Source organism: Strix uralensis, chromosome 23 (genome assembly GCF_047716275.1).
Source record: "Strix uralensis isolate ZFMK-TIS-50842 chromosome 23, bStrUra1, whole genome shotgun sequence".
NCBI classification, from domain to species: domain Eukaryota; kingdom Metazoa; phylum Chordata; class Aves; order Strigiformes; family Strigidae; genus Strix; species Strix uralensis.
This window is the reverse complement of record NC_133994.1, coordinates 3,977,695-3,991,535: the sequence shown is the minus strand read 5'-3', so window position 1 is coordinate 3,991,535 and position 13,841 is coordinate 3,977,695. Positions and strand designations below refer to the sequence as shown.

The following is a 13,841-nucleotide window of genomic DNA, read 5'->3' as shown; positions in this document are numbered from 1 at the left end:
AGAAATTATGGAAACAAATCTTTCTACTTGTGCGTTTTCTGGGCTGCCTATTTTTAATTAAGTGCCCTCTTTGCTTGCAGGACGCAAGCAAGATCCATAGCCGTGGGACTGAGTCACGCTCCTCTGAGAGCAGACCTCCATTTTCAGCAAAGTTCCATTACCTTGCCTTACATTAACACATCTTGTCAGCTATTTTAACAGTAGTAAGTGAATGGCAACAGGAAAGAAGAAAAAGCTTCTAAAGGATGTTGCTGTGTCTCTTGTTAGCGGGCTGACATTGTGCTTCCAGAATCATGTGTGCAAGGGCACGGGCAGCTTCAGCTCTCCCCTAGCCAGGGGCCAGGGCACTTCAAGACTTGTAAACACGCTGGTACTGAAGGATACTCCACTTTGGCAGGAGCCGGAAAGCTAGTGAGCTCTGTAGCACAGGTCACATTGGTGTAGGTGAAACGATCACCAGCCAGGATCGTTTCTAACAGCCCGCTCTTCCCAGTCAAGCTGAGTTGCTCCAAGGCAGTTGAATTTACCCTCCTCACAGCCAGGTCACTGCACTTTGGTCCCCACTAAAAATAACCAGGCAATAGGTGTGTCTTAGGCCATTTGAATCTTAAATAGCAGTTTGTGTCATCTCGTAGCTTTTGTGTACAGTTCTGCGCTGCTGTCTTTCCAAAGTTGTTACGCAAAGAAAGCAACGCAGCTTTTGATGGTCAGCGGTGATGGAAAGGAAATTCCCCTTTGGACTTAAAGCTGTTCACAAAGCAAAAATGACTTGCTGGCTATGGCCATTCTTCACATCCTCTCTAATTTCTTTGGGTGTCAGTGTCTTGCAGAGCAGGGTCCCATTCTTGACTGGAGGCTTAAGGTGATACTAACGTACCACATACAGAGAGCAGCAGCAATACATGTCACTGCCTTTGCTATTAACATCTGGATTTGTTCCGCCTTCTCACTTCTTCATCTCTTGCTCCAGGACCTCGGATGCAGAGGGACTGGGAGAAAGAAGAGGGGACCCTACAGAACCCAAGCAGCTCAGGCCTCAGCGCAGCCCCTCACACCATACACAGCATCAGTTAAATGCCAAATAACAGCACGGGGCGCGCTAGGAGCAGTGAGGGAAGAAGGTTACAGGGGGAATGGAAGGGGAATATCAAGGGTGCAAAATGCCCGTATGCTGACTAGATCTGGGGGGGGGGGTCACTACAGTTTACACTGTCACCCTTGGGCAAAATACTATGACACGTATAGCACAGTGGGTCAGGACGTTGTTTGATGATTCACAAAGAGAAGGTGGAACTTTGGTATCATTTTTGTCCTCCTCCTATACAAGGGGACAGGTTCTAAACTCAATTATATCAACCGCAAGGTCAGAATCTGACCCACTCTCTCCAAACTGATGCTTCTTTGTCTTCCCAGAGAAGTGCTCTAGCAGTTGCCCCTTTGTGAGCAGAGTACTTCATACTTGTTTTATCTTCTCCAGATTTGGGGGGAGAACAGAATCTCTAGACATGTAAACAGCCTTAATGAGAAAAACTGTAAACCAAGATCTGCCTGCTTTCAGAAACGGAGTTAAATATAGCTTCTAAATGCTGCTAATTGATTTGAGATGTCTGGGGAAAGCTTTTGCCTTCACACCATCCCACCCACGCTGCTCAGCAGCTCCTCACCTGCCCCTGTCTCTCCGTAAGGCCTGGGGAAGCGGGAGCAGAGCCTCTGCACTCAGAATTTGTCAGCTGTTTTAGCACCCAAACGCTGTCAAAAAAACACGGGCTGCTCAGAGGCCCTGACTTAGGCCTTTGTTAAAGCTACGTGGATTCTCGTGCCTTCTTTCCATCTGCTGCAGTCTATTTTTATGTTTTGGCCTTGAAATCTCGCTTCTTTGAAAACAAGTCTGTTTACAAATATTTGCCTCAGGAAAGTGCTGCTGTTCAAACAGGCAGAAAGGAAAACTGCTCGTCTCTGCATGGACAACGTATACATCCAGATGTGCACGGTCTTGCAAGTAGCCAGCAAGGCCTAGTTTGTGAAAGAAAGGATGGCTCACCCCAGAGCTGGCTGCTAACAAATCAGAAAATAAAAAGCAGTGCAAAGATGGATGTGAGTTGTTTGCTATCTGATGCATGTGGATGCATGGTCGATTTTTTTTTACTGTGCAAAGAGTATAAACAACAGAGTTGTTATTGGTAGCAAATTCCTGTAGAATATATTCCTACATACGCTGTACTCATGCTATCTCCGAAGTGAGACAGGTCACTTAAAAGGATGTAAAGTAACCTGCTCCAGTTGAAACGCTTGTGGAGGAGCCAGGAGTTTTGTTATTTGCCGCCCAGTTTGTGGCCAGCCCGGTGGGGTAGTCCAGTCCCATCTCACAACGGTGTCCCCAGCCGGTGGAGGAGCCCAGTGGGATTGCACTTGCTAAAGACTAAAGCTGAAAACAGACTATCAATGCTTTAAAAAATTACACTAAGGACTGGTGCTTATCAAGGACTGACACTTATGTTGCTGTTCGGTTTAAGGTGCCTTAAAGAGGTTGACTTTTAAAGAGCGAAACTCAGCAGTTCTTGGAGACCAGACTTCCTTAAAGCCCCGATAGCTTTTGCAGAGCCTGGTTGTGACTGATAAAGATCCATATCTCATAGGTGTCTGCGATATAAGCTACACTTTGTGGCCGTTGTCTTGAACTTCAGAGTAGTGAATGGGAAAGGGTTGGTTTTCGGGGGCACACCCCCACACCAGCCAGTATTACCAAGATCTGGGGGGTTCCTTAATTGCTTGTGCAGCTCTGCCTAAAGATGCGATGCACCTGTATTGCACTTCTAATCCTGCCACCGAAATAATAAACCTCTCGTTATACAGCAAAATGGAGTTACTGGCCCTGCATCGTCTGATAGAATAAAGAAATAGGAACCATGACATTATTTTCAATCAAGGCATTCAGATGTAAGAAACTTTCTTCTGCTCACAGGAACGGAAGAGTTCCACAGAAGTGTACGTGCTAATTGGATATGCTAACTTCTGCCTGATCAGTTATACAATGGACAAGCTTTCAGGGCTTTTAATGCGTGTGGGATCTGGCTTGTCTGTTGCGTAAGAGCTGTTCCATGGCCTTACAGGAGTGATTTATCTCTAGGTAATATGATGGGCTCTTGAATTGCAATGAAAAACCCTTTCTTTAACAATAGTTCGGGGCAACCTTATAATAACCTCCTCCACCTTCCCCAGAGAAATGCGTCAGTCAGATAAAGGAATTTGTTATCCGCACAGAAACATCTGCCCCCTGCCTCCAAAAGGACCGACTTAGAGTGACAGTTACCCTTTCCGCACCATTCTGCATCGCTTTTTTAAAACAACAGCAATATCAAGCTTGGACGGAGTTGTTGGTTTTTTTTTTTCCTACCGGCTTTGGTTGCAGAAAGATCACCTGAGCTGGATTTGTAGCGTTGGGTTTTATTTCATAATGATGGATGTGCTGGTTAAATGTAATGGAAGAGGCAAGATAGCAGAGCAGAAATTTGGCGCCAACTGCCTCGCTTTGAAAGAGCCTGCATTCCAGCCTGCCTAAGAGGGGCTAAATGGAAAGATCTGATTAAGCGTCTCAGTGTTGTGACCCTGACCTCAAAGAACACGCCGATTCTCTGGAGGAACTTCATTTCAATTAATCAGCTTAACAGCCTGAGTAAATCTGGCTGCATCCATTGAGCCGGAGGAACCGCTCCCTCTCCTCGGAGGGTCTCTGGGATGCACAATCCGAAAGGACGAGGGGGTGTGCGCCGGCCTGCCCCGGGTCGAGGGGGTCGGGGACGCCCTCACCTCCCTGACCGGCAGGAAGACGACCCCGGAGCCCCCCGCCCCTCCGTAACACCGCGGGGCTGCTGCTGGAATGGGATGGGGGGCAAGACCCCCCGCGGAAAGGGAGGGGTGGGCAGCTCCCACCCCTGCACCCCACAGGTCCTGGTCCCCCCTTCCGGCTTCTCCCGCGCTGCGGGCTGCATCCCTCCCTCCCGGGCGGGGAAGGGGAGCAGCGAAGCAGCAGCGGAGAAGGGGATGTTGCAGCTGTAGTTGGAGGAGGCGGAGGGCAGGGAAGCAGCTGTGTGAGGCAGGGAGCGGAGCGCAGGCAGGAGGATAACCCCAGAAAAATTCCTCTCTGGGAAACTCGTAAGCAGAAGAATGCAAAGGCACCAGCGCAGGAGATGGGAAGGGAAAAAGGCTCCAGCCGAAGCCTCGGGTGCTTTTCCCAGGTGGTTCTTCGCCGGCTGGTGAACTGGGCCAGCCCAGAAGCTGAAGGGGCTTTGCTTCTTGCCTGAGGCCTTGCAGGAGACTCTTTCCTTGCACCGAACAGCACAGGGGATGCCTGCTGGGCCCGCAGTGCTGTGGAGCCATAGCTGAGCTACCGCTAAACCTTGTGCTGAGCTTTGCGGCTGGAACTCGATTCCCTGCTCCGGTTTAACTTTCTGCCAGCTCTGGAAGTGGCAGGTTAACAGCTCTCCCCACACCTTTTCCTTTGGAACAAGGTAGAGCTGTTGCAGTTCAGTTCAGATGAAGGAGGCATCATGGGCTGGCTGGGTTTCACCGCCGTCTTCCTCCCGCCTCGCCTTGCTCCACCACACCCAGATCACGCCATTGCACCCAGGGACTGCTGGTTCCTGCACTCTGCCTAACCATTATCGCTTTGGCGCTGTGTCCATCCCTTTGGACTTTTACCTTGCAGCAGCAGCATACTTTGCTCTCTTATTGCACCTTTAAAGGGATAAGACCAAATTTAGCACGATCTGAAAAAGTAGCTCTGTCGAAAGCCTTGAAGGAGCACGGCAGCCCCCGCAGGGGTAGAGGAATAGCCTGGCAGAGCCAGAAGAGCAGTTGCAGAAGTACAGGGTCTGGGTACAACCAAGTGATTGAACCTGAGTTGTACATCGTGGTCTGGAGCTAACAGCAATGACACCCCTTAGAAGGATTTTGAGCTTCTGGCATGCGAGTTTGTTGGTGCTGTGCACCTCATGTCCAGCTCCTGTACCACCAGACCTAGGCCCAGAGAAGCTCTGACTTGCCCGAGGCCCAAAAGCGAGCGGTGCTGGGCATAAAACCAGGGTGCTGACCCATGGGGCTCTGCAGTGTTTCTACAGAGGCTGAAATGACAGCAGCACCCTTAGGTGCTTACATTTCAGGGTCTCAAGAGGCAGAGCAGTGAATGACTGCTTCTCTCGCGCTGGGAGAGGCGCGTCCCAGAGGAACGCTGCGGCCTGTGTCATGTTTGCGCCGCCGCAACTGTTCAAAACCCGCTCAGAAAAGAGTTTGTTCTGTGCCTGAACTCAGCAGGGTAGCGCTTGGCAGTCTCGCTTTTGGCCTGGGTACCTTGTCAATAGAAGACATTTGCTGAATCTAGAGGCGATCTGGAGGGGACTGGGCAGTGATGGACAAGTCCAGAGACACGGTGCTGCCCCGGGGAGGTGTACAGTTACACGCAGGCGACAGGCAGGCTTTCATCTGCTCTTCCAAGCCTTCTTCAGACAGAAGAGGAGGGGTAGTAACGGGCTGTGGGGGATGGAAGAGAATCGCTGTAACATGATTTTATGTCTGTGATTGCATAACAAAACCTCCTGGGAACCTCCTGATTCAAATGGATACCCAGTTCTGGTTGTGCGATGGAGGACTTTCAGCACTGATCGATTGCCCACACTTTGGTGCAGAGGAATTGCTGGACTGGATCAGTACCAGGCTCCGAGCAGCCTGCGCTCCCATGCCTAAACCATGGCCAAAATATCACAAAGGTATAAAAAGCCTTCAGAAGCAGATAATCTGCTTTACCTACCCCCCCCAACCCCCATGTTCTCACAGAAGCTGCAACCTGATTGCTAGAACTAGACCTTGAAAGATGAAATTGCATTTCCATTCTAAAAAAATCCCAGGGCCTGCTGTATTAATTGGATGTTCTGCGAACACCAGGTCATTCTCTGAACTGCGAAACGCTGCCGGTCCCACCGCGATCCAACCCACCTAGCCCAACCGCCAGGAAAAACCCCGGGTCTCGGGGAGGGGGTGGTCAGGAGAATCCGCTTTGCCTCGGGGGATCCCATGGACTCGAGGATGGAGGAAGCCCAGCCAGGACGGGTTATGCCTCTGGACGTGGCTTTGGCAGGCACCCACCTCATGTGTTGGCTTTTCTCGCGAAGATTACATGATAGCCCCACCTCATAAATTTAGAGCAAAGCACACAAAGCTTTCCCTTCCATACTGTGCATTCACTCTTAATGGTCTTTCTCCACACCACGGCCTTATTAATTGGTGACAATTGGAAGTGGTTAATTCTCTGTGTGTGAGGCTGCAATTGCTTCCACTTGGCCAGGATTCAAGTACTGGGGGTGAGTCAGAATGGGTGGCAAAACTGTCTTTTCCTCAGTTCCCTTGCTTACTGGCAAAAAAAAGCACCACAACCTCAAGTTATTCTCTTTTATGAGGTAGGCATTGTGAGGCCAGGCAATTGAATTTACAACAGCATTGAGTATCAGAGTCTATCTGGCCCTGTCAATGAGAGTGGCGAGAAAAAAAAAGACACACATTAACCCTCAGCTCCGAGTTCCCAGGCGTTTCAATAGGGTTCCCAACTTCCCAAAGAGCCCGCTGCATACTCGATGAGACCCTTTATACCTTCTAATTACCCTCCTCACAATAGGGACAGACTCTCTTGCCTCTTTTGTAGGCGAGATAGTAACTTTTGCGCACACCCCCCCCCCTCCCCACGCACGCAGTCCCTCCCGCAAGGTGTAAGGAGCAGCGTTATTTCAGGAGCACTCCGAGCAGGTAGCAAGCAGCACGTTTCCTCAGGTTCCAAGAGCAGATTTTTAGGAATCTGTTTCTTCCGAGAGGGAACACGACACTTGCAAAGCTCTCAGGAGACATTTAACCCTGCCAGACCCGCTCCCCCAACCCCATCACCTTTCCCCCCACCGCCCCCACTATTTTTCACAGGAATCCCTTCCAACAGCCTCATTTAAGGCCATAAAGTTCACTCCTACTTTTTGGAGGGGGTTGCACACACAGGATGAGCTTGTCCCTGCCCATTCTCACCCAACAAAATGAAAGGAAGGGGGGGAAAAAAATAAATCTATTTCAAAGAGTTTATTTATTTAAACACCTGCAATTTTCTTTTCTTTTCTTTTTTTTGGAAGTCTTCAACACAGGCACGCACACACACACAGACAAACGGGATACAAACAACTTTGGCATTATACTTTTGAATATTTGTTACAAAACTATTTCTCATTTATTTTTTTTAAAAAAAGTATCTCAAATAAAGGCATTTTAAAGGAGTAAAAATACAAGTCGAGATCCCAACCTCTGAAAATAATAAATAGCACGTTCATAGCGAGGTCCTTTTTTCCTTTCTGTTTAAATCTGCTTAAAAAACCCCAAACATAACAGGGCTCCATATAACGGAGCCAACAGAAGAGTGTTTGTTGGTTTGTTTTTTGTTGTTTGTTTTGTTTTTTTTTTTTCTGGGGTGGGGGGGAATCATTTTAGGCAAGTCACCAAGGCCTCCACACCGATTCACTGCGCTCTGCGATGGGACTTCCCGCCTGGGACGCTGGAACAATGCTGCCCCCAAATGATGTCAACCCCTGCACCGGGGATGCCGATGGGGTGGCGGCCGCGTTCCCCGAGCCGCTGCCCGCGGACACCGGGACGTTGGCATTGGCATACAGGGGAATAACTGGTCCGGAGCTGGGAGGAAAGGCCGGGTTGGGGATGAGAAAAGCAAACTGGCCGTCGGTAGCTGGGACGAGCTGGAAACCCCCGTAGACTTTAGGGGACAGGGCTTCAGCGGGGTTCAGTTTGCAGGGCACGGGCACGGCGCCGGCTGCTGCGGGGGGCAGCTGGACGTGCAGAGGCTGCTGTGCCAGATGTGCGGGTTGACCGGACGGCGGCGGTGGCGGAGGGTAGTTCATGGCCACGATCTGACCCAGGCAAGCCGAGAGGTGACTGAGGAGGCGGGTACGCACATCGGTGTTCACCCCTTCGCAGGTGGAGAGGAACCGCGTCACCTCGTTCATGCACTCGTTGAATCCAGCCCGGTACTTGCCGAGGACGGTGGGGTCGGCGCTGAGGGCAGCTGGAGGGCAGAGGGGGAGGCAGGTCAGGCAAGAAAGAGCCCGGTCCCCAAGCTGGGGGGGGGTGTCTCCTAGTCCCCAACCCGTGGGGGTTCCCCTAGTCCCCAACCCTCGATGCTTACCCGTCATCTGCGCCCGCTGCAGGTTTCGCAGGTGCTTGACGGTCATCTCCAGGATGTCCGCCTTCTCCAGCTTGGAGTGCCGGGAGCTCTGCGGGGGGAGAACGGCACCGTCAGGGCTGCCCGTAGCTGGTCGGTCCCCCTAGTCCCCCATCCCCCCCCAAAAAAAAACCACCTCCCCCTCCTCACTTACATCCTTCTTCAGCGCATCCAGGATGAGCGTTTTCAGCTGCCCCAGGCTCTCATTGATCCGCGCCCGGCGCCGCTTCTCCATGATGGGCTTGGAGGACTGCGGAGAGCGGAGCCGGTCAGTCCCCCGCCGGTCTCGGTGACCCCCGATCCTCCATCCCCCCACCCCGACCCTCAACCCCGGCACCGACCTCAGCACGGCCGCGGGTTCGCCGCCATCCAGCGCCTCCGCTGTCGCTCCCCGATCGACACCCGCCATTTACCTTCCGGTGCTCGCTGGCGCTCCGCGGTTTGTCCGGCGTGTGGCTGGCGCTGGCCGGCGCCCCCGCGATGGGCGAGGCGGTCGGTTTCTCCATGCCCGTGTCGGCGGGCATGGCGGGGGCTGGGGCTTGAGGGAGGGAAAAGGAGAAGGAAAAAGAGGGGGAGGAAAAAAAAAAAAAAAAAAAGGAGGGGGGGGAAAAAAAAAAGGCGGGAGGGCGCGGGGCGCGTGCGGCGGGCGCGGGGCGCGTGCGGCGGCGGCAGCGGCGGGGCCGGCGGTACCGGCGGCCGGCGCCCCCCCGCCCTTTATACCCGGCGGCGGCTCCTCATTCGTGTGAAACCGCCGCCGCGGCCGTTCCCACACTCGCGGTGACCAATCACCGCTCGCCCCGCTCCCGGCGGACGCGCTTCCCGCCCGCTTATTGGCTGCTGCGCCACACCGCCTGTCAGTCACGCGCGACGCCCCGCCCACCACCCCGCCGCCGCCACGTGGGGGTGGTGGCGGGTGGGCGGGGCTGACACCCCCCCCCTCCTCCCAGGGGGCACAGCCGCTCCCCCCCCACCCCCCCCTGGGCGCGGTGTCGGTCCCTCCCTCCCGCTGCTTGTGACACCGTGCGCGGGGCGGGGGCGGCGGGCGGGGGGGGGGGGTGTTGAGCCCCGGGGCGGGCGGCTGGCGCGGCACGCGAGGCCAATGGGCGGAAGGATGGGAGCGGGGCGGGGGGAGCCCCCGCCGGCGGCGCTCAGCGCCGATTGGCTGGCGGCCGCCCCCGCTGTCAATCAGGCGGCTGGCGGCGGGCGGTGGCGCTCGTGCCTCCGCCCCCGAGACGCGCGCGGGCGCGCGCCCCCCCCGCACCCCCCTTCACCCCCCCGCCATCTTCCCCCCCCGCCGCCCTCCTCCTCCTCCTCCTCCTCCTCCTCCCGCCGCCGGAGCACGTGCCAGCACGCCCCGCTCGGGGCGGCCATGGGAAAACCCCGCCCCCTCCGCACCGAGCCCGGGGAAGGCGGGGGGGGCACAACGAGACTCCGGTCGGGAGCGCGGAGCCGCCCCCCCCCCCGCCGTGCCGGTCCCGGCCGCCGCTCTCCGCTCCCGTGCGCAGCGGCGGGGACAGCGAGTGTCGGTGCGCGGCCCTCGGGGGGGGGGTTGGGGGGGTAAAACGGGGGTTCGGCGGCAGCCCCCGTGGCGGGGGGGGGGGCGAGACCCCCCTCGGGGTAACCGGTCAGCAAAGGGCGGGACCCCCCGGAGTCTTGAGACACCCCCACTTCGCTCCCCCCCCCCCCGAAGGGTTTCCCCGCTCAAGCCCTGTGGGTGCACTAAGGGGGCCCCCCCCCGGCGGCACTGGGCGGGGTTGGAATTTGGGGGCACCCGCTGAGCCCCCCGCTCCGTGCCCCTGCAAGGGCAAAAGCCCCATTTCTCCGCTGTTTAAGCTGAAAAGGCCGTTCTGCTCCTTCACGAGAGCGCGATGCCAGGGACGTGACGTCATACCGATGCAAAAATCTCTTTTTTTTTTTCGTGGGTTTCCCACCCCCTCCCCAACCCCAAAGACAAACCGTGGGGCTCCGGGAAACCCCAGCCCTTCTGAGCCTGGGGGGCAGCTGGCCTGGCCCCCCCACACCCCCCCACCGAGGCTGGGGGGGGTCACGGTGCCCACGCATCCCCGCGGGGGTCGGGGTGGTCTCCGGTGTCTTGCTGCTCCCACATCCAGCCCGTTTCCTTCCGCCAGCGTTCAGCAGCCTTGAAGCTCTCGGCTCATTTCAAAACCTGTCTATTTAAAGACCTTTCCAGAGAACGCAGCTTATGTATTAAATCTCTGTGCTGCAGGCTTAAATCTTTTAATAATCATAAATTGGGTATTAGCTTTCCGTAGACCAACATCTGAAATCCAGAATATCTTGAAGCGCATGATGCCTTTTTGCCTTTTCTTACCAATTCCAAGCAAGGATAAAAGAGTCAAGTCGCTAAAATTTTGAAAACTCTCATATGAAAACTCTCCCCCTGAAAACCGAGCATGACAGGGCTTACTTTGGAGAAATTTTTTTAGAGGAGAGCGTAACCGCATACTACGTTTAATCCCTATTGTTGGCCCGTCTCGTGCTTTGCTTTTAATTTGCTCCGATAAATCGTTCCGTTCGCCTTAACCGTTTCCGCAGCCAGGGCTGTCATTTGTGCGCTTCCCGGGGCTGCGGAGGTGGCCCCCACCTGAGCGGGGCCAGGGCGTGGGGACAACCCGCCAGTGCCACCTTCCACGCGTTGCCACCCACCCGCCTTCACGCCGGCTCTTCAAAAAAAAGAGTCTGAAAAGCCCATTTTGGCACATACCGACTGCAAAACGCACACGAGTTAAGACGTACCGTATGGAACAGCATCATCTTCCCGCAGACATCAAAGGATCCGGAGGAATATATTTATTTCAGGATCCTTTTTCTCTCTCACACTAACACACACGTGAGCGGAGAAACGGCAATTCTTGGCTGAATTGTGATTTTTGCTTTGTGGGAGGTATGTTCTTTTTCAGGGTAAGCGCTACTTATCTAAACGCCCGCAAAGTCCGGCCTAGTCCTTTGCAAAAAGTGCACCCAGGTGCGTGTTGCCTTACTGAAGAATAATAAATATTTACTTTATAAGTCTCATTGGAAAGGTTCAGGGATCTGTTTCCTTATGAGACCAATAAAATGCAGAACAACAGCCCTTTGTGCAATCTCCCTTACTCATGTAAAAATAGTGTGAGGAAATAACTAATAACAAAAATAGTGTCCCTCCTTTGACAGTTAATTCTGAATGCATTAATTACATAATTGCAGTGAAAAAAATAACACTAAAAGAGCAAGTTTTTCAACAGAATCTACATCAAATTATGCAATTCCCAGGCTGGGAGCAGTGATTATTGACTGTGCTCCTCTCCAGAGAGAATTCTTCTGCGTGTGACAAGTTGGGAGAATTTTTGTCGTTCTAAAACTCTGACATAACACATATCCTTTCTCCTCAAATTTCAGATGTGTTCAGGTTTCAAAGCTCAGTGAAATCTGGGGAAAGACTCTCATTTCCTTAAGTAACTTCAGATTAAGCCAGAATTGTTTTACCCCAGGACTGGCGTTTTGGAGACGCTGTGTTGCTTTGCACCAGGTGTCCTTCCTACCTAAGCCCACGTTTCGATAAAGTTGCAGCCGATTGCAAACCCCTCCCGGAACTGGGAGGAAAGCTCAATTCCAGTTGGGAACCGTGTTCTTGCAGTGACGCTGTGGGAGCACTGGCCTGCCCGGTAATGCTGGTGCTGGACGATAGCTGCGCATTGGCTGAACTGGTTCATTAATTAGATTCTGTGGGTGAACCCTAAACCCCTGTCCTGCCCCCCCCCTTTTGCTTCGGGATTCAGCAGGCTCGCAAGGCAGCGGTGTTAAAGGAGAGAAGGATATTTCCCAGCAGTGTTTTACATCCCTTTAGCCTGCACAACGGGGACAGGATGGGACACGAAGGACCCACCTTCCCCTCTGCTACCCCTGTGCGGGTCCGCTCCGGCTGTATTCTGCACCGGCCAGAGAGATGGAGCTACACCCAGCTGCTCCTGCTCACAGCTTCCCATCGCCGGGGCAGGCTCCCCAGGCGGGCAGGGAGCACAGCGGGACTGGAAAACATCCCCCCTGGCCCCCGCCGTGGTCTGAGGAGCACAGAAACTGCCCGGGGGGTGAGGAGTGACGGGATGTCCTGCTTGCAGCCGGCTCCGCTTTCGGTCTGGGTGCAGGAGGTGTGCGAGGCCCTGGGGATTCCGGCTGCCTGCTGGGTGTCAGAGAAACGGGGGGGCTGTTGGGAGACAGGGTAGAGGGTGGTGCTGAGCAGAGGGTGGGCAGACACTTCCTCACAAAGGCTTTTCTCCTCATAAGCAGCTTTTCTCCATCACAGTTCGCGCGCATCTTATTTGTGTCCTGCTTCATCGCTGACGTAGTTCACTAGCAAGGTCCATAGGAGATGCCAAAGGAACAAGAAGCATGACTGCTGAATTCCAGTGCAACTGGAATTGCATTTATTCGCTTGCATTTGATCCTACTCTCATGCAATTACTGACTTGCAGTTGCTCCTACGCTGGCTTGGTATGATTTGGGTTTTACAGTCTGTGTCACCAGAAACCTGTCCTGCGTACACGCTGGGAAAGTGAAAGCCTTTAAACTGTCTCTGGTTGGAGAGCTGGGATTCTCCTTCCTCAGACTTACGTGAAAAGTCCCTGAAACTGGAAATGAAATGAAATGTCTCTGGGCATGGCCTATATATTTAATCATGATCCCTTAAAAAAAGCATCATGTACATACATGTTGTGTTTTTAAAAAAACCGCTTAAAGGCTCTTTTTGCCTGAAGACTGGCAACGTGAGACAGGTTATTAATCCTAACATTGGTGTTTGATTAGATGAGGGAGAACAGAAGAGGACAAACTGCTCGTGGCCGTCTCCACTTGTCCTTGCCCAGCCCGGATATGCACTGGATCTCCAGCTCTCTTTGATCCCTAAACCCAATTTTATTACAGCCAGGCTTCTAAAATTTTGAAGCACAAGTCAAAAGCTTGCAGCTGGGGTGAAAAGGCTCATAAAAGGCCCGGGGTCCCAGGGGGCTGAATGCAGGTTTTGTCTCCTTCCCGAGCCCTGCCTGCTTGTGCCCCTGGCCGAGCCTTGTTCCCCAGGCACTGTTTGTTCTGGGTATTGTTGGGCAGACAGCTGTGGCTGTGTTCAGCCACTCCAGCGCCTGTTTGCCCAGGGATTGGGCTGTAATCCCTCCTGGATTTCCCTCTGCTTGATCCCATGCAATCATCCCCCGCCATACATCACTTTGGATAGTGTGTCAAAGGGAATGCTGAAGGAGAAATTAAGACATTAAGGCCTGGCAGATTGTGAGGAGGTTCTTTAGCAGACTATAATGTGTAACAAATTACAGTACAGCCTTCTGCCCCGAGCATCCTTTTCAAACCTAGCACGGCCTCTTTTGTCCCTCTGGAGCTTACCGCTCTAATCAGCCGAAATTAATTATCAGGGTCGTATGACTCACAAAATCCCCCAAACAAGCCCAGGGCCAGAAAGGGGTTTCGGGAAACACGAAGCAGTGTTTGCCTGCCTGCCTCCCTCCGGCCCCTCTGGCCCATTTCTGCTCCTCCTTATCTCTTCGGTGCCTGTTAGAGTCGCCTCTGAACAGCTTCA

The 13,841-nt window shown here is 53.6% G+C and overlaps 1 protein-coding gene across 2 annotated transcripts; it reads right to left on the bottom strand.

Annotated features, from left to right (window-relative positions):
- Positions 1-7,095: 7,095 nt before the first annotated feature.
- On the bottom strand, positions 7,096-8,910 carry HES4 (hes family bHLH transcription factor 4). Of its 2 annotated transcripts, none has more exons than XM_074892697.1 (4): positions 8,599-8,910; positions 8,412-8,507; positions 8,222-8,309; positions 7,096-8,101 (listed from the first exon to the last, which is right to left on the bottom strand). In XM_074892697.1, the coding sequence occupies exons 1-4, from the start codon at positions 8,779-8,781 to the stop codon at positions 7,518-7,520; spliced, it is 951 nt and encodes a 316-aa protein (XP_074748798.1). In that variant the 5' UTR covers positions 8,782-8,910; the 3' UTR covers positions 7,096-7,517. The 2 variants fall into 2 exon arrangements, with proteins under 2 accessions (XP_074748798.1, XP_074748799.1); XM_074892698.1 differs by having other exon boundaries at positions 8,671-8,909.
- Between the last annotated feature and the right edge of the window lie 4,931 nt (positions 8,911-13,841).

Excerpts from the sequence above, each read along its gene's own strand:
- HES4 (XM_074892697.1), bottom strand. The coding sequence starts at position 8,781 with ATGCCCGCCGACACGGGCATGGAGAAACCGACCGCCTCGCCCATCGCG. Across the intron at positions 8,508-8,598 it reads GAACCCGCGGCCGTGCTGAG|TCCTCCAAGCCCATCATGGA; the intron begins GTCGGTGCCGGG and ends CGCTCTCCGCAG. Across the intron at positions 8,310-8,411 it reads TGGATGCGCTGAAGAAGGAT|AGCTCCCGGCACTCCAAGCT; the intron begins GTAAGTGAGGAG and ends CTCCCCCCGCAG.